This window comes from Pseudorca crassidens, chromosome 5 (genome assembly GCF_039906515.1).
Source record: "Pseudorca crassidens isolate mPseCra1 chromosome 5, mPseCra1.hap1, whole genome shotgun sequence".
NCBI lineage: Eukaryota > Metazoa > Chordata > Mammalia > Artiodactyla > Delphinidae > Pseudorca > Pseudorca crassidens.
Window position 1 is genome coordinate 79,613,507 of NC_090300.1, and position 25,117 is coordinate 79,638,623.

The following is a 25,117-nucleotide window of genomic DNA, read 5'->3' on the forward strand; positions in this document are numbered from 1 at the left end:
GGGAATTTTAAAACAGTTCTACAGTTGGGTCAAAGAAAAGAATCATAGTTGAAGGAAAAATACCTAGAACTGAATAATGAAAATGCCACATACCAGAACTCAGGATTTAGCTAAAATTGTACTTTGAAGAAATGACTGAGCCTTAAATTCTTATATTAGAAAAGTAGAAAGGCTGAGAACTTTAATGTAAGCAGTTAGAAAAAGAACCATAGAAAATACACATAAATACTCTAGTTTTTTCTTAGTATAGAGAAAATGCCCTTAGTGAAAGAAACACAAAACAAGAAGTCGTTATTATCATGTGATGTTTTTAAGTGTTCATGAATAAAGGAACAGAAAGCTGGATTATTACCTTCCAATTTCATTCAGCTCCGTATAAGCTGAATCAAAATTTTCCTTCCAAGAAATGGTGGTACCATCAGCCGCCGCATCTTTGGAAGAGAAAGAATCCATTTATAATATTGAGAAAGCCATATAAGAATAACGAAAAGGTTAACAGAAAAGCTCCAGCATCACCCCCAAAGCAATTCTCATGACTAAATATGGAACCTAACTCAGTGGGAAAATGCCACAATTCTCTGAAATGTTATCTTAAAAAAATATTATCCAAGGGGAAACTGACATGACAGAGTCAGACTCCCTGTACCATCTCCATAAACGAAGGGAAAACTCCGAACAATCAGAGATGTAACTTCCGGATGTTGTCAAATAGAAATCTGCTAGAAAAAATTAAAAGGGAGAAAGAAAAACACTTTGAAAGGCCTAGAAAAGCCAGTGAGAATCAGGCCTGCAGGGAGGTTGCAGCAGAGAGGAAAGGGGAAGAGTTATACGGCCAAGGGGAAAAGGAAACGAAAGTGCTCCAAACATTCTAAAAACTGCTTTCTCACTCCTTTGTTCTCAGCATGAATGAGCTTATCTGGTGTATTGAGTGATTTAGCCTAACCCCAAATCTTCGGTGGTATTACCTTGTATGATGCATTAATTCCCTGGCAATGATTTACACACACACACACACACACACACACACACACACACACACACACACAAAAAAAAGCACGCACACAAATATCTATCTGTGTTGACTGCTGGGGAGCAAGGCTCACAAAAAGCAGCGGTCATCCCTGGGCGGGATTTAGGCAGTGGCCTGGGAGAAGAGTAGTCAAGCCTGCAGCACGTCTCTTTTGACCCCGGTCACCTCAGGCTGCCCAGAGCACAGCCGGGCTGAGCCTGGACATGGCTAACCCATATTGAGTTCTCAGGAAATAGAGAACTGGGGCCAAGGTTTCCCAGTGAGTCACAGGCCCCTGGGAGCAGAGCTGAACCCGGCTGGCAGTGGGGAGAGGCCTGGGGAGCATTTCCGGAGCTAACCACGGGGGCGGGGCTGCAGCCTGGGGCCCTAGAGGGTCCACAGCTCCTCTTGAGACTCCAGGATGCCCTTAACCCCAAGACACAGGTTCACTGTCTTTTAACTACAGTGACCTCCTCTCCCTGCCCCAATGTACACAGCCCACTGCCCTGCCCTGCCCCAAACCTTGCTATTTGGAGCTTTCTTTAGGTTAACAAGTTTCCTCTTACAAAATGTCCCAGGGACCAAGGTGGCTTGATGAGCTAATGAATAGGGGGGCAAAATAAGAACCACGTTTGTAAAATACTCATGTGCAGCTAGTTAAATGCATATCTTAGTTGTTCAACACATCCACGTAAAAACAGATCCATGTTGAAACAAGACATTGTGGGAGGGTTGGGGGTGGAGAAACTATTGAGTACTCATTTTGCCTCAAATCCTTCAGGCAGGTTGCTTTCCTCGCCCCGTTTTAAATTGGTGGGTGGGGCTGAGGTACACGTAAGGCCGGCAGGGGCTCCCAGGGAAGAGGTGGCTCAGTGTTCCCATCTCAGAAGAGGGTTGGTAGCATCTATGTGACTCATGGCCCCTGCCTGCCCCTCTTGGTCCCTGGAGACGCACACAGGTGCCCAGGAACCTGGCAGGCCCAGGGTAGACATGGGTGGCAGCTCTAACTTGAGCCCTGTACTTTACGGAAACACCCTTCGTGAGGCCTCTGAAATGCCACTTGGCAGAAGCCGACAAGCAAATCCAGGTCACCTCTAGCTCCGTGGCCTATTGACACTGCCAGTGGGCAGTGACATGCCAGTGGGCAGCCAGTGCCAGTGAGTATGTGACAGTCGGCCAGGTGTCTTGTCTCTGTCGCCTGGGGTACTGGGCATGGCTGGGACTCACCGTATTCTGGAAGTCGCACGAACTCTGAGGGCTCGCTGGGAAGGCTGATCCCCCAGGGGTTACTGGCACTGACTCTGAACTGATAAGGACTCCCAGGACTGAGGTCCTCAATGACAAGGTAAGTGTCCAAGGTCGACGCTACCGACTGCTGCCAGGCCTGGGAACCTAGGGCACAGTTTCCGAGGAGAAGGAAAGAGGAAAGGCCAGAGGCACATTGTTTCAAAGACCTTTAGCGAACAAAGAAAGGAAAAGTGACACATTCCATTCAAGGGACAGTTGTGGTCACTGCCTCCGGCCTTGAGAGCCTGTGGGCTAACTGTGGCAGGTTTGGGTTCAATTTCCTAAAAGACTGAACACATCATGAGAGCGGTACAAGCAGCTGGCCTGTGGAGTCTGTTCATTTTCAAATGGGCACATGGGAGAGTGAAAAGACATAGAGCATGCAGAATTTACAGAAGCACACACGGCACATTTTTAACAAGGCCAGAAAAGTATATTGTGAATTAATAACAAAGTGAGAGAAAATATGCGTTTGGAAATTGAAACAGAAAGGAACATGTATGGAGCAGTAGGTACATGTAAAATACTGCGGAAGGAGTCTTCCCATAATTCTCTCTTTTAACCTTCTCACTTAAATCCTCAGAAATCCTATGAAGTTGGGAGGATTAATCTCACTTTACAGACAAAGAAACCAAGGCTCAGAATGATTAAATAACTTTCCCAAGAGAACTTAGTTCATCTTACAAACTATGACCTGAATAATGCTAAGGGAAATACAGGCTTGGAGAGATACGTCTCTCAGCTCAGCATCTATCGATACCTTTGTGCTGCTTTGAGAGACACAGTGAACAGCTAAAGAAAGAGGCAAACATAAACAGCTTTATAACTGCAGAGGGCCTGTTTAAGAGAAGAAAGAAGGGTTAAAATAAGAGGAGTAACAGAGAGTAAAACGGAGGATTCTGGTTCCAGGTGCCAGCAGTTGCTTTCAATTCAGGTGTGTGGCTCATCACACGGCTCAGAGAGGTGTTTTGTTTTAACAATTAGAGCTACCTGGCAGCTTCTCATTTCAACTAATTCTTCTGGATAATAGTGGTTTCTAACTGCTAAGGAAATGTATGCACGCTTAGCACGTAAATGTAACAAATTTAAAAACTGAACTATTTGAAAAGTCATCATATATATATATCTATAGTGGTCTCTAAAGTTTGTCTGGGGGTAAAGTTGGCGGGCGGAGGTGGGGTAGACCTCTGCTTTTGCCACCCTAGTTACTTCTCTGGGAGAAAGATCACAGATTAGCAAACTAGAGACCTGGGTTCTCGCGCCAGCTCTGCCTCTTATGAACCCCAGCCTTGTGTTTCTTAACTTTCTTTAAGCTTTAGCCTCATCATCTGTAAAATAGGCCCGATGGTCCCTGTCTGAGTGATCGGGCTGGTTAAGCAGAGAAGTGCACGTGAAGGTGCTTTGCAACCTGTCATGAGTCCTTATTCTGGCAAAAAACCCTGCTCGGTGTTTGAGATCAAAGGTGGCTGTAGCCCGGCACTGAGGCCTTTGTGCTGAGTTGGAAGACAATACTTGGAAGGAATAGCTGATGAAAGGCTTAGAGGCAAATAGTTTTATGACTCTGAAGGCCCTCCTTAAGAGAAAGAGAAGATAGAAAAAGAAGAGCAGGGGGAGACGGCGCACCTTCCTCTCTGTACTCCACAGTGTAACCAGAAATAGTGCAGTTTCCCGTGCTGGATGGGGGCAGCCAGCGGAGAATCACAGAGGTGCAGCTTCTCTCCTGGGCAATGGGGCGGTTAGGGGCCGCTGGAACACCTACAGAGACAGAAATTAGGGTCAAATGCTATTTCTGCAGAACTTGGCATTTTACACCAAGGCTGACACACCTAACCTGTGTCTCAAATGTTTCCTACGACCTTCTCCACCGAGTGGCACACCTTTCCCTAGGCCCGAGAGAGAGCTGGGAGATGTACCTTGCTGTCAGAAGTTCTTCCTCGGACTAAATGCTGCACCCTGGAGAGAAAGCTTGGTCAGAGAACTAGGCTTTAGGAAGTGTACGGTAGGGCCCGGCCAGCTCTTATCAAAGATTCATTCTGTTCCCATTTGCTGGAACTTTGCTTTGGAACTTTCACAATGTACCTCTTCTTTCCCAGGTCTCAGGGATCCCTTGTAATGTCCAGTTAAAATGTCTGACTAACACAAATTCATAGAGACAGAAAGTAGAATGGTGGCTGCCAGGAGCCGGGGGTGGGGAGGAATGGGGAGTCGTTGTTTAACGGGTGCAGAGTTTCAGCTTTGCAAGATGAAAAGAGTTCCAGAGATGGATTACACAACAGTGTGAATGTACTTGACACTACTGAACTGTACCCCTGAAATTGGTTAAGATGGCAAATTTTATGTTATGTGTATTTTACCAGAATTAGAAAATGAATATTAAAAAGAAAGCACAAAAAAGGTTTGACTATCCAAGAGACTGTACCTTGCACTTTAACGGTAGCAGACGTTGACGTGGTGCCGTGGTCATTTGCTGCTACGCAGGTATAAATACCGCTGTCTTGGGGCATCAAATTGCAGATTTTGAGGGTGATTTCCCCGGAATCACTAGGGACACGAAAAGGATGCCCTTCAGACTCCAGTAATGAGACAAGTGACTATAAAAGTATAAGGGGTGCTGAGCTGAGTCCTTAGGACCAAGGTCTAGTCCCTGTTCTGTTACCTTCTTATACACTTGGGTGAGAACCTTGCCTCTCCATCTCCCCAATGCCATACAGAGGAAGAAAATTCTTGCCATGCCCATCTCTCAAGTTGGTTGTAAATGAGGCTTAGTAGAGGAGTAAAATGGGATAAGAATCAGAACGTGGTTTGAAATATATAAAGTCCTATGCAAATACTGGTCCCCAATATAACTAGTGTCATTGCCACCTAGCAACTTGGTCCCAAAACATTTTCAGTCCACAATCAATAACAAGTGGTACAAGAAAATGGAAAGAGAATGAAATGTTCAAGTATTTCACATTCTACATGTGGGACCCTCCAGATAATTAAGTGACTTAAGCAAAGGCAAATTCCTCTACTAAATAACTTTCCCAGTAGTCCCAGCCTGGGGTCCAGGACATCAAGGGGAAGAACTGCTCTGAAAGGGTTAAATGCAGAGGTCACAGTCAGCCCTACTCCCTCCCCACTGGTCGCCACAAAACCTGGTGATCTCCATGAGCCTCACCATGCACTGACTCTCAAGCTAAGCTCTCTGGGTCCACTGATACTTCAGGACCTGGCCAGGGAGTCTCTGCTGGGAACCCCATTTCACATGCAAAAACATTAAGTTAAAGGATGCAGTGTCTTGATCCTTAAGATGTTTCTTAAGCATCTAGGGCTTGCTATGGCTTTCCTCTGTAAGCAGTACTGTGCAAGAAAGTTCTTAATTAGCCGCAGTAAATATTAACAGAATAATTGGGAGGCCGCCAACCAAATTTGTTAAATAGTCTTTGTGAGAAGCATGCTTGTGGCTGGATTTTCTGTTTTCTATTGCACACTTTGGAGTAAGTCATTTTTGTTTCTTCTAAGAAAATTGTTCTTTAGTTAATGAAGGAATTGAGTATACCACTGTTTCACAGGATTCCGAGGGGCACAAAGTTTCTGGGCTAGAATAGGCTCCAGGGCAGCTCTTCTCTTGAGACCAAGTAACCAGAACAGGAGCTACATGCCGAACTTAGCCTCCGGGTACTGCACCCAGGTGCTGGGGTTGCTGACGTGGGGAACGTTAGCTTACCAGGAGGAGACCGTGTACGTAGCTGAGCTGTTGTCAGTGTCAAGGATGTTCTGGTCTGGACCCTTCCAGGTGATGGTGGGCTTTGGCCGCCCACAGACTTTGCACTGCAGTGTCACTGTGTCCCCAAGCAAGCAGGTCACATCCACTAAGGGCACGAGGAATTCTGGCGCCACTGTGGTCAAATCAACATCGATATAAATTTGCATCGTTCAGAACAGACAGAATAAAACAGCTATTTTATAACACAACCCTCTCATTCCCCACCCATGTTGTGTAACGATTCACAAATAACCTTCAGCTTAACTCTGTAGAGCCACCTGTGTCCCGTGAAAAAGTATTTTTAAAGTAATAAAAAAAGTAATAAATGTTTATTTTAGATTAAATTAGGAAATATAGATTAAAAAAGAGAAGAAAAAGCTCCATGGTGACATCACACAGGGGTTACTGTGAACAGTCTGGTATATATCATTTTAGACTTTATATAAACACAAATTTTCTTACAAAAAGTGGATCCCATTATACATATTAAAAGGTGTGGTCTTTTTCACCCTAACAGTGTATCCTAAACATTTTCCTTGTCTGTAAGTAGTGAACTATATCACTATTGTTTAAAGGTGCTACCTCAGTGCTGGATTTGCCGTAATTTATTTAGCCAATCGCCACGTACTCAATTCTGTCACTTTTTAACTCACCTTCTTGGATGAAATTTGGATTTAAGATCTGAAAAACACAAAGAAACAGAAAATTGCTTAAATCCTAAACTACTAAAAGAGAACGGGAGACTTCTATCCTAGTGAGTAAAAGGAAAGTACAGTTTGGGGCGAGAAGCGTGGAGCCCAGCTCCTGTGGCTTGTGACTGCTTCACTACTGCAGTAACAACAAGGCCGCCTGGTTTACTTTCCCATCTGCTCTGACTGTTCACATTCCCTCTGGGCAGCCCGGGCCCCAGGCAGGTTTACTGTGACTACAGAGCTGGGCTGGCCACAGCTGGCCTTGTTATCCTCTGTCACCTCACCTGCTTTTCCTCCCTGCCCTGTGCCATTCTCCCCCACCTCAATATGCACTCAAGCATCGTGATGGCACTGATTCTTCCCAGCATCGGGAATTTTCCAAAACAGAGCGACTGACATCTATTAAACTGGAAGTCATGGACATTAACCAGCCCAGTGGTTTCCTTCCAGCACCTAAATGCAGAGCTTGTCTGGTTGAAGGGGGAAGAGGGAAGCCCCAGCTGTCCATCCTGCCCCACTGAACTGCTCCTGTAGCCCAGGCCTCCACAGGGCAACTTGCAAAGCACTGCACAGCCCTTTTGGCTGCACGGTTGAGGAAACAGAGACTTGGGCTGCCCTAGGGACCTATCTGGTCACGTGGCTGGTTGGCAGAGGCCGTGCTGGAGCCCTCTGCACACTACGGTGTCTGCTTTGTGACACCATGGATCTTACAGAAGGGAAGACCTTCCAGTCGACTGGCCATTACCCCTTCTTGAGAAGATGTCACCTTGGTTTTTCTCCTATCTTTTGTATTACCTGTAATCCTACAGTCTGGGTCATAAAGCTGGGTGGGGGGAACAAAACCTGGGCTTCCCAGTAGGAGAGGCTGGCGCTTACCTCTTTTGCTTAATGTGATTTTATCTTCGTTTTTAAAAACTTACTATCATCACTTTCCTTCACCGTAACATGGTGATAAATAATACCTAGTACAAAGCGTTATCATGAAGATTAAATGAAATATTGTATGTCACACAATGCTTGACAAATAACAAGTATTCAGTGACTATTTAAATAAATTATCTAAGTCTAATCATCTCCCTTCTGCTAAGAGGCCTATCGTTGCAGGGGCTTATCTCTAACAGTTCATCTTGCAAAATTCTTCTTTCCTTCATAATGAAGCTAGGAGGCTCCTGTGTCTTGCAAATCGTCTGTTGGGGCAGTCACACTTATCTCCCCAATTTACCCAAGTCATAGGTGAGCTTGGCTTCTGTGTGGTTTTACCTGACACAGGCACCCACACGAGCCCTTTGGAAAAAGATATTTCCTCCTCTGAGTTCCCCTCTGCACACCGATTGCCTGCATCTACCGCCCAGGTTTTTCACGAAGCAGGCTGCAGAAAACTCTTGCAACGCCAAGTCCCGGGGCTGAGTGTCTCAAGACTCTGACCATCACGGTGCCCTATACTAGCCTCCAAAGGCCACTCACACTACTGCCTGGCCTGCTTTTAAATCAATGGTTTTCAATCCTTGACCCAGGTGGCTTTAAAAACACACAAACCCCCCAGTGCCTGGGCCTCATGCTTAGAAATTCTGTTTTAATGGGTGTGAAGTGGGGTTGGGACCAGCAGTTTTAAAAGCTGCCTCAGGTGAATCAACATGCAGCCTGTTGAGGAAAGCTGCTGAAAGTTCCCCTCCATCCAAGGGGACTGATCTCAGATAAACCAACTTCCTGCCCCCGAGTCTTTTCTGGGGGTGGGTGTGGAGGGTGCATGGGGCATTTGGTAAAAGCGACTGCTTCTCCCACACCTTAGAAACCGCCTCTATGTGAAGAGGCCCTGGGCCATGGTAGGCAGAGAAGTGTGAAGAGTTGCTCTAGTTGAAAAATTAACTAAACTACCAGTACATATGGTGGGCAGTCCAGCATCACTTGGAGGGAGCGCCAAGGAGGCCATAAACTGGTCCACCTGACTTAGGTGAGGTGGGAGAATGACATCGAGCCAGTCATTTCACAGTCAAAGAAAAGGAAACTAGGAATATTTCCTAAGCGTTAATAGTGGTCTTCTTGGGGTGATGAGATGAAGGGTGGCCGTCCACCCACCCATTCAAAAAACGTTGCTTCTTGAGGCTGGTGTAAGGTTTTGTGGCTACAGAGATGCTAAGCCATAGGCCCTGACCTCAGGATTTATAAAACATCTGCACATTGGTGATTTCTTTTTTCGTTTTCTTCTTACCTGGGCTTTCCAAATATTCTGCAGTCAGTATGTTTCACTTTTGTAATATTTTTTTTTTAAGGCAAAAATGGTTCACTTAGAGCTATTAGACCGTAAGTTCTTCAAAGACAGGAGCCATTTGTTATTCATCTTTGTACCTCACGCCTCTAGCCCCCGGTCTGCCACGTAATGGGCATTTAATACGTGTTGGTTGAATGAGTATTTGACCTATGTCCACATTTCAGTTCTCCAATGAATTTAGGACTGATTCATACACAGAATCTGGAAGTAGGGCCAAAAGATCTATAACATAATTACTCCTGGGTATAATACTATTTGAATAGAGTCTATTTTCAAACACAATGGCACGCAAACGTTTTGGAAAATGATTAAAAAAAACCAAAACAATAAAATCAATGGCCTCTGAGAGAGGAGGGTCTTAAGAGTGTGGGTTGCAGGAGGGACTGTAAACTCTCCAGCAGACAGAGTACATAGTACCAGGCCCTAAGCCGACACACTCCCTGGCCTTGAACAACATTCCCAAGCACCTGAGGCCTCGGTTTTATCTGTAAATTGGGGACAATAATGCCCACCTGGAAAGTTGTTTGACTGAAGGGCTCTATTTCATGAAGATTTACTGAGCTGACCCTTGGTTAGGTGGTGGTGGCCTGCCCTCCCTGGGCCAATGGTCTAGTGGGCAAGATGGAATTAAATGGCTCACAGTGTCCAGGAGGGAGCCTGGCTGATGGCGATAGCCAGCCTCCAGCAAACACGGAGCACTGGCCTCTCTCTCGTCCTACCCCCACTCAATCATAAGGACTCCAGGGTAAAAAAGATTTGGGAATGCTGCCAGCTTTGTTCGACGGCCTGTATTTCCCATCTTGATGGGAATCCACAAGGGAGCAGGACATCGAGTCCACGCCAGGAGACACAGGGAGGAGAAAGATGACAAATGGAAGAGACAAATGGCACTTTCCTACGTTATAAAAAGTTAAGTGGGGTTTCGTAAACCTGCACTGTGGCAGTACTTCTATAAACATCCCAAACGGCTGCTTAGAGAATTTACCTTATTCCTCTTTCTTGTCACAACCCCAACCGTGTTAAGTATATTGTTAAACACAGGGACCGTTTAAAAAGAAAATCTTCCTAGCTTCCGTGTAGAACTTAGTGCGGACTTTGGAGAGAAAGGCTGCTGATACGGCTTAACTGCAGCTTCTCTCTGGAGGCGGCTTGTGGAAGGCACCCGTCTTCATGCCGCTGCCTCTTGGCTGGCCTAGGTGTTGCTGACAATGGTAATACCATCACTGATTTGCTTAACCTTGCATGGCTGGCATAAACTACTCACAAACTCCTTCACTTGCCCCTCCAAAGCACTGGGAAGAGGTGCCGAGCACCTGTTACCTATTCCCATTTCCAGAGGAGACAGGGAATTAAGTGCAGCCTTACGGAGACAGTGACGGGGAACTGGCCCCCAGAGCTCTTCCCACCTCAGTGCTCAGTGCAGAGGCAAGGTCTGGGGAAAAGCATCGCGAGACTTTGTCATCAATGTCAAAGGCCTGCCTGCTGACCTTTAATCCCCATCCTTGCTGTACATCTCATCTCTACCCAGTCCTCCTCTGCAAACTCCTCCAGCAAGGACCAAGAGCCTGGAAAAAGTCCATACCCATGTTTTCCTAACTGTGACTCTGGATTCTGCCCATAGGAGATTCCTCCCTCATTTATTTCTCTTTCTGTTTTGAAGCAAATCAGAGTATGGACTGGAGAAGAGTCATGCCAACCTTCTCACACTGTATCTTGTATTTGCCTGCGGCTCCCTATGGACTACAAGGCCCATGCAGGCAAGGGCCACGTTTCATTTCATTGTCATTGCCTCAGAGCCTAGCGTAATACCTAGCACATAAGTGCTCTGTTGATATTTGTTAAAGCAATGAAAATGTGAAATGGTGGGGTCCTAAGTTGGGGGAGGAGAGTTGAGAAAATGCCTTGCTGTGAACTTGGAGTGTTTTCGGATTTCCATTAGTCTGGAACTTGACTTGTTCTGGAATCTCATTGGTCAGTCAGGGTCTGAGATTTAGCCAACAGTGACCTTCCTCTCCTCTCTGCTCTTCCAGAGGCTGCTCCCTATGGCTCTGATCACGCACTGCCATCTATCCACACATCTTCCCTGCATGTTAATTGCCCCACCAGACTTGTGAACCATTCAAAGATAGTAACCTGTTCATGTACTGTTTTACGTACTGTTTGTTATGTTGCTTAACATAGCACCTTGCACATAGCAAAAGATCAAGTAAAATTTGTTAAATCAAGTTAACTGCGGCCACTCAATGAGTAGACTAGAATTTAGGTCTCCTGACCACCTTGTCTTATGATCACCGGTGGTGTGGGCAGGGACCTGAGGCGTCAGTCTGGGACCCGAAGGGTTAATCATAAGATGCAGCTATTTCCTAAATGCTAACATTTGCCTTCATTAGAAACAGTCTGGGGGCCACGTAAAGTGGTGGCTGGGCAGGAGGAGAGATCTGGAATCTAAAATGGAAGTGGCCGTGGAGGGAAGAAGACATTTACATAAAATGCACACTGTCTCTCTGGGAGACCCAAGCGCAGGAGGAGAAGGAGGCTGGTACAGGCCGGTGGGAAAGAACTGCTGGGAAGCCTGGTTTCATTTGAACAGCAGAGGGCGGCAGGCGGTAGTGCGTCCTCCTAGAACCACCATGACGCGGTCCATCAGCAACCCAATTTCTTCCTTCCGGAGAGAATTCCATCCGTTTTCTTGATTTTTCTTCAAAACGACAGGGCAGTGAGGTAACAGGAGAGAATCACAGGCGAAATCAACCAGCAATGAATAACGCGCTGAGCTCTGAGGAAATCTGGAGTCTATTTTTCTTGCCAGTCAGTGTCCAAGATTCTGACTTCAAGACCTGAGAGTGAGGGTGAAATCCCATCTGCCTAGAAAAGCAGGTGTCAACTGACTCCAGAAGAAAAATACCTGTTTTTTTTCTAAATCCCTCATCAGCTGTCACAAAACACAGTTCAAAACTACATATCGAGGGCTTCCCTGGCAGTGCAGCGGTTGAGAGTCCGTCTACCGATGCAGGGGACGCGGGTTCGTGCCCCGGTCCGGGAATATCCCACATGCCGCGGAGCGGCTGGGCCCGTGAGCCATGGGCGCTGAGCCTGCGCGTCCGGAGCCTGTGCTCCGCAACGGGAGAAACCACAACAGTGAGAGACCCGCGTACCACACAAAAAAACCAAAAACAAAAAACAAAAACAAAAACTACATATCGAGAGTGCTGAGGGAATAAAAATGGTCAAACGAAACTCAAACCAAATGTCCTGAACTCAACTCAGAGCTACCTTGACTAAAACAACATTTCTGTCTTCTGCCTCTTCTTTCTATTCTCTTTATGCTTGTTTCATATGAATCTGTGTTCAGAGGAGGAAGGAGAGGGATTTTAGATGATGAGGTTTGGCAATAAAATGAACAGATACCGGAAAAACACTTTCTAAAAATTGAGGTATGATCTCTGGTTTGGAGGTTTAACCCTTCATGTTTCCAATCTGGCCAAACCAGACACGATTTTCTAATTTTTTAGAATACATTTCTCTAAAAATTTAGAAAATATTCCTACCTCTGCTCATCTCTTAAGAAGACATAAAATAAATTGCAGTAAAAAAAAAATACATAAATGCAACACAATCCTGAACAGCAATAGAATTCTCTCTTTGAATTAGTTCTGTACCTCCCAAGTATTTTCATTATCATTTAGCTCTAAGTAGTTTTCTTCAACCATTTTTTTCTTTGACCCCATTGTAATAGCATTGTTTTCAAATTTACAAATGTATGAGGTTTAAAAAAATTATCTTCTTGCTGATTTCTAACTTAATTGCATGTGGTTGGAGAATTTGGTCTATACAACACTGATTCCTTGATTTTTGATGGGATTTGCTTTATGCGTAGTACGTGGTCAAATTTCATAAAAAGTTCCATGTGTTCCTGGGAAGAACGTATGAGCACTAATTGCTGCGTAGAGCTATGAATGTCCATATGTGGAGCACATTGTTTCACAGGGACGTCTAGTCCAAACCCCTCTCCTATTTCTCCTCGGTGTTTTGCTTAAAGAACATTTATTGTGTTCTCAAAAATAAAAAGGGTAAAAATATGACTTTAATAGAATAATGAAAAAAAAATCCATCGCCTGTCCCACAAAACAGTAGAGGGGAAAGGAACAGAAAGGGGGTTTACTGCTGTGCATGCATGGGTCTCCCGGGGCTGTCAGCCACAGAGAAGTCTGTCAGGACGGGACTGGGGTTGCAGGGTGGGATGGTGAAGCGGCGGTGTTATCACTTCCCTTCTATAAGTCATGTTTGCAACTTGGAAGCCAAGATCTTGACTTTGAATATTCAAAGTCTTTATAGATGAATGTTCTGAGGTCTCCTCCCTCAACGATTTGACCTTGATCATACCCCTATCCCCTAAGCTTCTTTTATTGAGTGAAACACCCTCCCAGAGTCTGTGGACCCACAACAGGTTACAGTGCGTTCCGAGGCCACGGGAGAGTGGAAGGTTGATTTGTGGGAATTCTCATGCCCAATGCTCCTTCTCTGACGTCCCCAGCTGCACTCAGCCGCTGTCATTTCTGCTTCCCCCACTGCTCCTCCTTTGCCTTTCACAGGCGCTCATTCCTCCCCGTCCCGCCCGTCAGGATCAGGTATTTACCACCTTTCATTAGATGGATGGCAACAGCCCTCCAACAGGCCTGCCTGTCCCCACTGTTCTCAGTCAGGGGCCAGCGATCTTCCTGAAGTCCAGAATGAATCACCCTGACTCTGCCTGACAACCTTCCACTGCTCCTCACTGGCCACTGGATTAAGTCCAGGCTTCCTAGCAAGTCCCCCGAGGCCTTCAGAGTCTGGTTTCAACTCACCTGCCAGGCTTTATCTCCCACCACTCTTCCCACACACCTAAACCCCGGCTACCCAGACCGTAGTCTCTTCTCAAAATGTGCCAGGCACTCTCATACCTCTGGGCCTTTGCTCAAGCCCTTTTCTGGCCCTTCACCCTTTTCCAAGACTGTTTCCATCCTATCAGTCCCTCCAACCCACACCCTGCCATCGTGGGAAGCCAATGACCACGCTCACAGGCATTCTGGGAGACAGGTGGTGAATACATAACCTTGGGGAAGTTACTAACCTCTCTGTGCTCTCTCACCTGTAAAACAAAAATAATGATAATAGTACCTACGTCAGGGTGCCGTTGGGAGGAAAGGACTCAGCACGGAGCCAGATATATAGGAAAGGCTGATAAACAGTAGCCACTGCTACTAGCCCAGGGCCTGAGTGGGTGTCTAGATATTCACTGAACGAGTACATGAATGGCTCCATGCCTCCATCAGAGCAAGTTTCGAAGTCTGCTGTATAATGCAGGCGTTTAATCAGAGCTGCCTCCCTCATGTGACGGCAGTAAGCAGTGGGAGGGACCAGATCTTACATAATTCTTTGGCCCTCCATAGTACTCACTGCGATGCCTTGTGTCAACTGGGTTTTGTTATATTGAGTTGATTAGAAAAACACGTTGAGTGAGCCAGTAGGTGGACCTCGACAGCGCAGGGTGTGGGCAACGGAGGTGGTGACCTCTGCCCCGCTGATAGCTGGCTCTGAGAGCGACTTCTCCTGGGTCAGTGGCACCTTGTAATCTCCTTGGTGTATGACCTCAATGAAATGGGCTAGGCCTGCAGACGAGGGTGAGGGTGTGCTGAGTGACTGTGCTGGTCTGAGAAACCAATTCAGACATTTCCGGCCCTTGAAATTGGACCTCTTTCTTGGCTTTTATGTCTGGACTCCTGAGTCATTGGGAGAGGGGTGTGGTGAGGCCAAATAATTAGCCCAGCTGTCAAGGGATTAAAAAAGTTGTTGAGGAAGAAATTCTCCTCTAACAAGCAAATATGCAACAGAGGAGGGCCTGAACCTGACCCTCCTTAAGGAAAGTACCTGAGCCTCCCTTGGGGAGCAGACTTCCTATCACCTGCCACGTTTGGCATCTCAAAGCACCACAGTCAAGACCTGCCCTTTTTCCTGGTTGTACGACCATGACCTTTCTGAACCTGCTTCTTCTAGGAGCGTAAGAAAACCGCATCTTCACCAGGCGGCTGGAAGGAACAGAAAGTATGACAGACGTGACTAATGCTGTAGAAGATCTTGTCATTAACCTCCCGGGAGGGAGAAACGCCAGCTCCAGTCCGCTCAGTGCCCTTCTCCCAGTGGCAGAATATAAATCAATCTGCATGTGGAGTTAGAACAGAGCTAGGCAAAGCAGCGTCAGTCTCCGGGCCCAACCTTTCAGGTCTATTACAAAGAAAATATTTTGTAAAAATAAAACGAGAGGCGTGTGACGCTTCACTTTTTCTCCAAAGAGTTCTTTTCGTTAAAAAGTCCTTTTTATAAAATGCAGAAACAGGCACCGGTAGAAACGCTGGTGATGCCAGGAGGTCAGTCACCCGACTTGGGGTGTAAACGTTTCCTTCAATCTGTCTGGCTAGGTTAGTTATTTTGAAGCTCCGAATCTGGGACACGGCGCCAAGGCAGCTGAGGTGGGAGCAGCAGCCTAGCTCTTTGAAGACGTGGAAGCTGGGCCTGGGGAATTGTGGATTTGGGGAGGGAAAGAAAAGTTCAGCTCTGGCCACTCAAGCCCTGCCCAGAGCCGGAAGTGGACACTCCAGCTGGGTCTCGGGAGGAAATGTACCCAGGCCATTCCCGCCGCACCCCCTGCAAAGCAAGTTTCAGGGGCAAAGCACAGAATCTTCTCCTTTCTCTCCTGTTGGGGTCTCACTGTTGTCAGAGTCAGACGTTCAGGAGAGCAAAGTCTTTGGATATCACACCTTACATCTGCACAAGGCTCAAAGGGCTCATGTCCCTTACATAAACACCCGTGCCCTGGGAGCTGTGCGACCTCCCACAGAGAACCCCGAGGCTCAGAAAGGCTGACCGGCCGGAGGTCTCATAGCTGACAGGGCCCAGACTGCAGTCCAGGTTTTCTGGCCCCTGTTCCAGTGTTGTTTCCATGTGATACTGCCTTTGCGTGACTTTCATCTAAGTCCTACTCCAGCCTTGGAGGGCTGGATGGGCAGAAAAGATATTCCTCTTTGTTGAGCTGGAAAGTTAAATAACAAATTCACAGAGGAAAATTGGCCCTGGAAGGCACGTCTTCTTGTCTGCCAGAATCTGTGTTTTAGATTAAAACCTACCTGGACTGGGAGGTGGGAGGGGCTCCAAGAGAGGAGCAGCATGGTGTTGGGTGGGGGAACGAGGGCCAGGGAAAACCAGAAACTGCCTTCAGGGCACCTGCTCACTTTTGAACAGGAAGTTACAACTTCCTGTGCCTCAGTTTCCTCTTCTCAAAGTCTTGGAAGGGGCTGGAGGGATGGAGTAAAGGGGAGTTATTGTTTACTGGCTACAGTTTCAGTTTGGGATGATGAAACAGCTCTGGAATGAATAATGGTGACGGCTGCACAACACTGTGAAAGTATTTAATGCCACGTAAAAATGGTGAATTTTATGTCGTGTATATTTTATCACCATAAAGAGTAAATAAATGAAGGGGATAGGGTTAACTAAAGTTTTCCGAGTTTCCATCAACTCTGAGAGTCTATGAGTCTTACCCTAATTGGAAATTTCCTTCCAAATTAGCTTCACCTTTCCAAGTGCCTTCTCTCCCACAGGATCCCAAGCCAGTTCTTACACAGCAAGCACCCCGACCTCCACCCGGAGCTAAATACCTGGGGGCTGGCATCATGACCGCACGCAGCCTGTGCCGTGGGGGAGGCTGGCCCTGCGTCAAATGGCTGGGGCAGAGATGCAGTCTTTTTGGAATCATGACAACCTCTTACTCTGATGGATTGACCATCTCTGCTAAAAGTGGTATTGGGCATTAACAAAACAATTAAGATGTATTTAATTAATTGCACTTGACATAAAAGCTGGGCTGAAGACCGAGGCCCAGGACTGGGAGGTTGGGTCAGGCCTTCCTACTCCTGTGCCTGCTGCGGACAAGTGGCAGTGCTGGGGTTGGAGGGTAGATGCCAAAACCCAAGCACCGACAGCCATCGACAGACCATGTTTCAGACGTGGCACGGATGTGGAAACCTTCCTAGCCTGGGTCCTGGGAGAAATCCAGTATAGCTCAGAAGAAATCCATGCTTCTCAGAGCTGGGTGTCAGCTAAGGGGGGGGATTCTGAGCCTTGAGCCTCCAGCCCTGGCTCCAGCCTGGGCAGGGCAGGATGAGAAGCTGGCAGGTGGGCATATGGCATCCAGCCCACCATCACGCCTGCCCACCTTGTCAATAAAAGGCAATCAGCGGTCTAAGCGCTACTGGAAAAAATGAATTAATATTCACTCGTTCCCAAGAAAGACTAATGTTTCATTTCCAGCCTGATTTGACTCTTCTTCCACGCAGAGACATTTCTCTCATATAGAATATCCCCCTCCACTGCCACCCCCAAAGTGTAATCAGTGCAGGGTAAACAAGAAGGCTGAACTGTGCACAGATCCGTGTCATTTTTACAATGGTCCCCTCTGAGGTGTGCCCACGGATCAGCAGGAGGGAAGGGGGTTGTGGCCACGAGGGGATCGCAGAGACCCAGAGCCAGTCCTGCAGTAGCTGGTGGTGTGGCTTGTGGTGCTGGGAGTGGGAGGTGGGTCTGTACTTGAGAACATTCACCAGCATGTCTCTACAGGGGAAGAAAAAGGATGTACACATTAGAGCAGAATTGCCTCCCTTTATATAACTGGGTATTCTCGGAAAGCTTTGTAAATCAGATTCCTAGGGTTCAAGGTGCTTTATTTTCCTCTTAATTAGCTTTCAAGGATGTGCCTATATATCTCCCTAAAACAGTATGTTGGGACATATGCCGGCCCTGAGGGGAGCAAGCAGCTGGTGTGTAAGGAAACTGCTCCTTAAAGGAACCCTTCAACCCACCAACTGAGAGTCAGAATGCTTTGGAAGTGATCTTCATGCAGAGGCAGGAGATAAGAGCCTACACATGGCTAGGCTTGGAATCAACGTGCTGGCGTCAGGTCAAGGGTGGGCAGTCAGCAGGGCAGGACTTAGCATTCGGAGCTCTAACATTGAGCAGCGCACAGGGTATGTGGCAGGGGTGTCAGCTGGGGGACCAGGGCCAGGGGATCTTAGCACAGGCCACAGGAGTTGCAGTTCAGCTCAGCAGGGCACAGGGACATGCTCCCAATGAGACAACACCTATTGCAGTCATCAGGTTCAAAAGACAAGAGTGAGGTTGGGGGCCAAGCTAGGCCTGGTGATGATGCCCAAAGCTATCAGTTTAGCAGCAAGAGTCCTTTATGAGGTGGCCAGCCCACCTATTTCTCAAACCAGGTCTCTAAGGTTTAGCTCTTTTCAGTAGGCACCCCCGACCATTTTCTTCTACAATGGACATTGCAATAAAGAGCTACCTACTTACCCCTTGAGCAAATTCTCAGTTCATATTGAATAGGCTGACTTTCTATATCTTATTTGGTATCTGTGTCTGAAAATACTAGCAGTGCCAAGATGCCTGCTTCCCCTCAGCACCTGCTTATGTACTCAGTTAATTTCAACATGGCAACAGAGTTCAGAAGAGCTTGCTGAGCTCTGCAAGGATCCACATGGAACACACAAGGGCTGCAGGCACACCTACGACAGAAACCTCGGGTTAACCAGAATATCTGCAGCTTCCAACCACATGCCCCCTCAAGAGTTCCAGTTCTGCCTCAACTTATTATATTAGAAAACTTTTCAGACATGCATCGACACAGTTTTCGGCTGTCTTCTGTTCAGCACTGACATCCTAACACCTTTCCTTACGCACCAACAGCACCTCCCTGGGACCCATCTCACACAGCTCGTGCAAAGGGCTGCAAGCCCTCATTCAATAAGAACCCTAGAAACGTGTGCAATTCACAAAGCAGGGCTAAGACACGTGCGCATGCGAGCTTTTGCTTATCTAAATGTTGCATGGAGCAACCGAGTACATCAGTTAACCTTCTCGGCGTATGTTGCTCATCTGGTCCCACATCTCCCTGTGCCCAATTCTTCCTTTGAAGAGCAGAGTGGGAAAGTCATTCTTCTCCCCCTAGTCCACCAGAGCTGAAAAACGTCCCCAATTGCCTTGTGGAACACAGATACCTGGCTTTCCCTCTCCCTCCATATATTCGCAGATGACATTTTCACTACATGCCAGCAATACTGAGGTCTGGAGATATAGGTGCCATGAGGCATCTGCAGGCCGACAGATGTGGGCTTCCCAGGAGCTGGTGCCTATCCTACGAAATGCAAGGAAAGCAGAGCCAGAAGTTTCCCCCGCCTTCCCCATTCTCTAAGATATATTTAGGCTATGAGCGCCATATCCACCTCCTCCCGCAGGGGAGCCCTGCACTGGCCCACACCTGCCAGATTTCGCTCCATGGCAACACCCACAACCATGGGGACTATTTTATCCTGGCAGAACTCCCACTTTCAACCACTGGTCTCTGGCCTGGTTCAACTCAACAGGTGCCTTCCACCGCTGACTCACGCCTCCTGGAGCCACATGGTCTTCCCTGGGTTTTGTGGTGGTTGTCATAATATGGTGGTGGCTTTCTTTGGGATTAGGTCAAATTAGAATAATAAAGGTGCATCTAGTTAAGTGAAAAGCGTAGGGCTATAAAAAGGAAAAGGTTTTCAGAAAATATTCTGTATTTTGTGCGCAGAAGAAATCTCTAAACTTTTATCAATTATCGGGGATGTGGGTACAGATTTGGAGAAAAGCATTTCAGTTTACTCGGAAGGGCAAAATGGCAGGGAAAGCCAAGTTTGCTCCAATTCTCTAGGTGTTGTAAATTTATGATGCTTGTCACTCACTGGCAAGCCATGTGAGAGTCCTATTTCTATTACCCCAAAGAGTTCCTGGCCTAGGAGGACCTGGAAGTTGACTGGAGGCTCTTGTTGGTGGAGGTACTGGTTTCACTTCCACATCTTTGTAACCCTGGAGTATGAGAAAGGCCCCTGGGCAAGATTTCAGCCTTCTTGTCTCTAGAGAGGCCTCTGCTAGGTCTACAGGAGGGAGGTGATCCCCAGGGCTCTTTTCCTCCGTGGCAGGAACAGCCACTGCCCGGGAGCCCTGGGGGCTGGAGAAGGGGGGGTTCTGGAGTTGCTGCGGTCACTCCTCATTTGCTATTGGCTAGGGGCCAGGTCTTCCCCCCAAACCATACCTACTCCATGATTTTACTGGAGGCTTCAGGGAGGAGAAAGTCCCAGAAGAAAAAGAACATACAGGGGAAAGAAAAAAAGAGGGGAAAGAGAGGAAGGAGAAACTAAAACAAATGAGTTCTTATCTTTAGCTGGGAACCAACCACTCTTTATAATGCTATTTTCCATGAAAAAAATGTTTTCTAAGTTTCCAGTTACGAAGTTGGCTATTTTCTACACAAAGCCAAATCTGCCAAAGAAGCAAAGACTAAGCAAGCATTCAAGAGAACCAGAAGTTTTAAAAAATGCACCTAGGAAAAGTTACCTATCAGAATCCAACTGAATTAAGGTTTGTTTTGTTTTCTGTAAGTTGGACGGGACACCGAGAGATGCCCATGTATCCTGGACTGGCTGGTCACTTTTAGCAAGGCCACTGTTACAGAACACATCGAAAAAAGACAATCATTGCAGGAAAGAGGACAACAATAGCTGCTTCTACCTCCATGCTAGTATTAGGGTCAAGGTCATCACACTCTGACTCCTCGGAACTGTTCGTCTCCTTGATGGGCAGCATGAGGGAGGGGGAAGAAAGAGAACACAGTTAGAACACAGGCAGCTTTGGCTAGAGGGTGGGGAGAACTTGAAAGAAGCATGGACCATGGGAAATCGGGCAGAGAAAAACCAGGTGCTGCTAAGGTGGGGTGCGGATCACCTAGGGCGGCAGCATGCTCTTTTCAGGGAGAGGAGGTTGGGATCGTGTAAGCCGCTCATCTCACGGGAAATAGCGATGGAAGCAACCAAATGAAGCATGAGTGCTGTCGAATTTAAACTGTTGTCTCCTGTGGGGCCGGACTTCCCAGATGAGGGTGAGGGAGAGAGTACAATTTCTTTTCCCCAAGAAGGACATTAGAATGGGTTTGCATTGTTCTTATTTTGCTCAGGAAGACTCGGGTAGATAATCACACAGTATAACAATATTCAACATCAGCGGTTTAATTTCCATTGTCCAGAGCCATGTCTTTTCTGAGCGCCCAATGTAAAGAAAACAGATCACATCGTTTCAAGATGGCGGACAGGGGTCTGTCAAAGCTTAGACTCAGCGAGTTCACTATAACAACTGGATTGTTACAAAGCAATAACGTGGGCTTCATCAATGTGCCTCCCTTCTCTGCCCATGCATAGGCCTGAAGGTGATGGCATCTGAATTCTGGGGAAAAGAAATGAAACTTCACCAAGGACACAGTAGCCCTTAAGTTCCAAACCTCAGACTTCAAAGGGTTGGAGGTTTGGAAAGCATGTCTAATCTCTTTACCCTGAATGTATTTTCAAACCTAGGACACTGAATGGGTGGCTTTGAGTACTTTAATATGAGTCAAGCATCTTGCATTTCTAAGAGAATAAATAATACTGCAGATAATTTTGCTATAAAACTTCGGCACAGTATGAGGAGGAAGGTATAAAAGAAAAAAAAAGAGATACTTACTTATTTGAATCGAAGTTGCCAGGAGAAATAAAAAATAAAAAATAAATTGATCTCGCATGCAAAATCCTACTAAACTACTTCCCCTCTGGTCCCCATCCACCCAAGTTGCCTCGTGAGAATGCTGCAGGGTGGGAGTAGATGAGAGGTCGGACACAGCTCCGGAACACCTTACTCACTTTAACAGAGACTTTGTTGCCCAGAATATCCTTGGGTTTACGAGGCCCTGTGGCTTCACTTTTACCCGTGTTCTCCACTTCCGCCCGCTTTCTCATGCGTAGAGTATGCCATGAACATGACTTCCTGTTGTACCAAAAAATGCACCAATCAAAATGGCAGGTCAGGGCAGAGTGAAGCGGTGGGTGGGCTTGCCACCCTTGGGTGAGTCAGTAGGTGAGGCGCTCCAGTCAAGCCCCTGCTTCAGAGGCCCCAAACCTGCACACCAGCTCCTGTGGTGGCTGGCAGCAGATCTCACCTCCAACAGGAAATGAGTGAGGATGAACTGTGACCCCTCCCAATAGATGTACAAGGTTGGTTGTAGCATTTGAGGCAAGTCTGGGTACTAAGTGATTAAACTCTACCGAGGGAAGTTTTCATATACTGATGAGGCCTTATAGGACTCAGGAATTCCCTTCCTGAGTATGGGTATGATGGATGGGAGAAGACTGTGGGGAGGGGGCAATAAAATAGGAAAGATAAGGGAAGTACATTCTATAGTGTATAAGCTATTGGTACTTTCCCAGGATCAGATATAAAGACCCAAAAGGATGCTTTTGAGGTTTTCATCTCATTATTTGTGTCTAGGCTGTGGCCACCCCCAAACACCGTAGTACAGATAGGAGGTTCTAGGGCGTTTGACTTTATAAAACTCGTGGGCACCACTCATTTATCTGGATGACTTAGGATGAAGGGTTTCTTGGTCTATGTTCTCCACATCACTCAGTGTTTGTGAATACAAGGATCTGTCTGACAACCACTAAGAGCTCCTAGAGTGTTCCTGTTGGGGGAAGACCCAACGCGTGCTCTCAGGGAGGTGAGGGTGGCAATGTCCCTTCACACTATCGTAACTTCTTCCTTCTCACAAGAGGGTTGGGAGCTATTTCTTCACAGACCTGAAAGAGAGGCTCAGAGCAGAGCTCTTGAGTTCCACATATGTTAGGACTCAAAGACACCAAAAGCCAAATCTCAAAGAGCATCAGGGACCCTGGGCAGGCAGCATCCGTTTCAGGTGTGGTCACAGAGTTTGGATGAAGTTCTGTCATGTCTGGAGTAAGTGAGGCTGGCTTCCCTTCAGTGTCTCCTTATCCAATTTAGGCCTACGCAGACAGGGCTCAATGAAAAGAGCATCATTAAGGGAGAGAGGGGAGAGAGAGAGGCCTATGAGATTTAGGAGGAAGGGAGATGCTCCAAAACGCATAGCAACTCCTCCACAAAACTCCATAAACGTCACAGATTTCAGGATGACCTGGGGAAAGTGTTCTCAAGATATTTATCACTAGCATGGAGGTTTAGCAATCAACTTTCCGAGTAGGAAAGAGCGATAATAGTCATGTCCTCAAATTTTTTTTGGAAAGCGGCTCCTTCAGATGGCAGAAAAGAATCTCTTGGCCAGACCTTCTCTTGTGCCTCCTGAAGAGGCAGGCTCCCTGGGAGTCCCTGCATACCAGCTCTCACTCCAACTGTTGTTTCTGAGTGAGAACGGTCACCGAAATGAACCTCGGATAATATCACTCTTAACTGCAGACTTTCACCCCTTATCTTTACCCCCAAAGCCATGTCCCTGGCTTATTCTGAGAACCTCTTGAGTCAGGGAGGTCCCTGCTGAAAAGACTCCTAGGGCGGCCGGCACAGCGCGTGTGCACGTGAGCATGGGACTGCATTCCTATGTTTATCACAACCCTCTGGGTCATTCAGTATGATTGGTGAGAAACTAGAAATGCTACAAGTAACACTGAGAAGGAGACTCAGAGTAGTGCAAGTGTCAGGACACGCTCAATTTCGTATTCTTCTTCCCAGAAGAATGCGTCATCATGGTTTGGGGAGCTTCCATCTCTTGGCCACAAGCCTGGGGACTGATGTGGAAACAGGGTTTCAGTGACATTTATCCCATAGGCATCACAACCAACTCTGACCCTTGTGGTCATAGCAGCCCTGGGGAGGGTACGGTGAGTGTCCTTCACTGATAAATAGTGACAACCACTTTTAGTCCATTGCTCTGCTCCACTCCCACCAACCCTTGTGCAAGAGCCACACTGACAAGGAACCGAATGACCAATTGGTATTTGAACCTGTTCTCCTTTGCCCAGCCTGACACCCTTCCTACCAGTCCTCCCATGGAAGGTATGAAAAAGTGACCAAAAGATGCAAGGGAGAAGTGCTGAGTGCCTGGATAATTAGATCCAACTCATTACGAGTTAGCTAGCTCTGTAAGTCATTGATTAATAAGAACCTCAATGCTTTGAGGGCCTTTATATCCAAGGCTTCATAAAAGGTACTGAAACCAAGTGTCTTTAGGATAAAATGAATCAGGCCTGTTGCCATTTAGGGGCCACCGCTGATTTCCAGCTGGGTCTGCGGTTACCTAGAGAGGCCAGGGTGGGGTCAGCAGTCTCTGTCGCTGAGCTAGAGAAAGCTCCAAGGAGGCGCAGCTCTGTTGCTGCTGCTGCTTAGATATCTCACGGGAGCTCCTCCACCCGGCCGCCGGTGACCACACGGCGTGGAGAGCGGTGGAGGCCGCAAGCCAGCCCACCGCCTTCTACACTAGCCTCTGGTTTACGTCAGCACCTCAGGGTCGCCCAGTTGGACAGCATCCCATCTGCATCATCCCTCACCTCAGAGGTTAGAGAGAACACACATGGGCTGCTTAGAAGGGAAGGCTAGGGTTGGACCTCTGGCCACAAAGGCACTTCTTGTGTAGGAAAGAACTGCCAATGCATTCAACCAACTCTTAAAGAAAAAAGAAGAAGAATCGTTTGTACATTTCGAAGTCCCAGAATAGTGCACTGAGGAAAAAGGGTCAACTAGTCTTTAACCTCATTAAAACATGCTCGCAGTGAAAATTTATTTTACATATTTAAAATAGTACATTTAAAATTATTAGTTACATTACAGGTACAATGATGAACATTGTGACTCTCCATTATATTGCACAGCCTGACCTCATCCATATGGGTTTCTTTAAATAGTGCAAAATACTTTATACAGGAATGTGTTTGGAAGGGTCTTCGCAACCAAAATAAGGAAAAGAAATATCTTACAAATGACCATGAACATATATTAAAGTGACAGGGGAGGGGGAAAGTCAAAAAAAAAAAAAGTTACAATCTGTACAGAGGAATTGCCATAGACAACCAAAAAGTTCCCTCTCTCCTGGGAGAAGCAGCAGGCCTCTGACCTATACAGGTCTGGCATTTGTGCTAAGGTAATTTTTTGGTGTCAATCAAAAAAAATATATATATATATATCAGTAATTTAATACAATATAAATAGAAGTCCAG

The 25,117-nt window shown here is 46.8% G+C and overlaps 1 protein-coding gene across 3 annotated transcripts in view; it reads right to left on the minus strand.

The window, feature by feature from the left end:
• Positions 1–25,117, minus strand: part of LOC137225117 (kalirin-like) — a 117,430-nt gene that overhangs the window by 17,588 nt on the left and 74,725 nt on the right. For all 3 annotated transcript variants that reach the window (XM_067738662.1, XM_067738659.1, XM_067738658.1), the window contains 8 exons: positions 21,800–21,923; positions 20,640–20,699; positions 6,698–6,725; positions 6,006–6,177; positions 4,716–4,837; positions 3,920–4,051; positions 2,237–2,401; positions 353–431 (listed from right to left, as the gene is read on the minus strand). In XM_067738662.1, the coding sequence (XP_067594763.1) occupies positions 353–431; positions 2,237–2,401; positions 3,920–4,051; positions 4,716–4,837; positions 6,006–6,177; positions 6,698–6,725; positions 20,640–20,699; positions 21,800–21,923 (882 nt within the window). The remainder of the gene's footprint in view (positions 1–352; positions 432–2,236; positions 2,402–3,919; positions 4,052–4,715; positions 4,838–6,005; positions 6,178–6,697; positions 6,726–20,639; positions 20,700–21,799; positions 21,924–25,117) is intronic.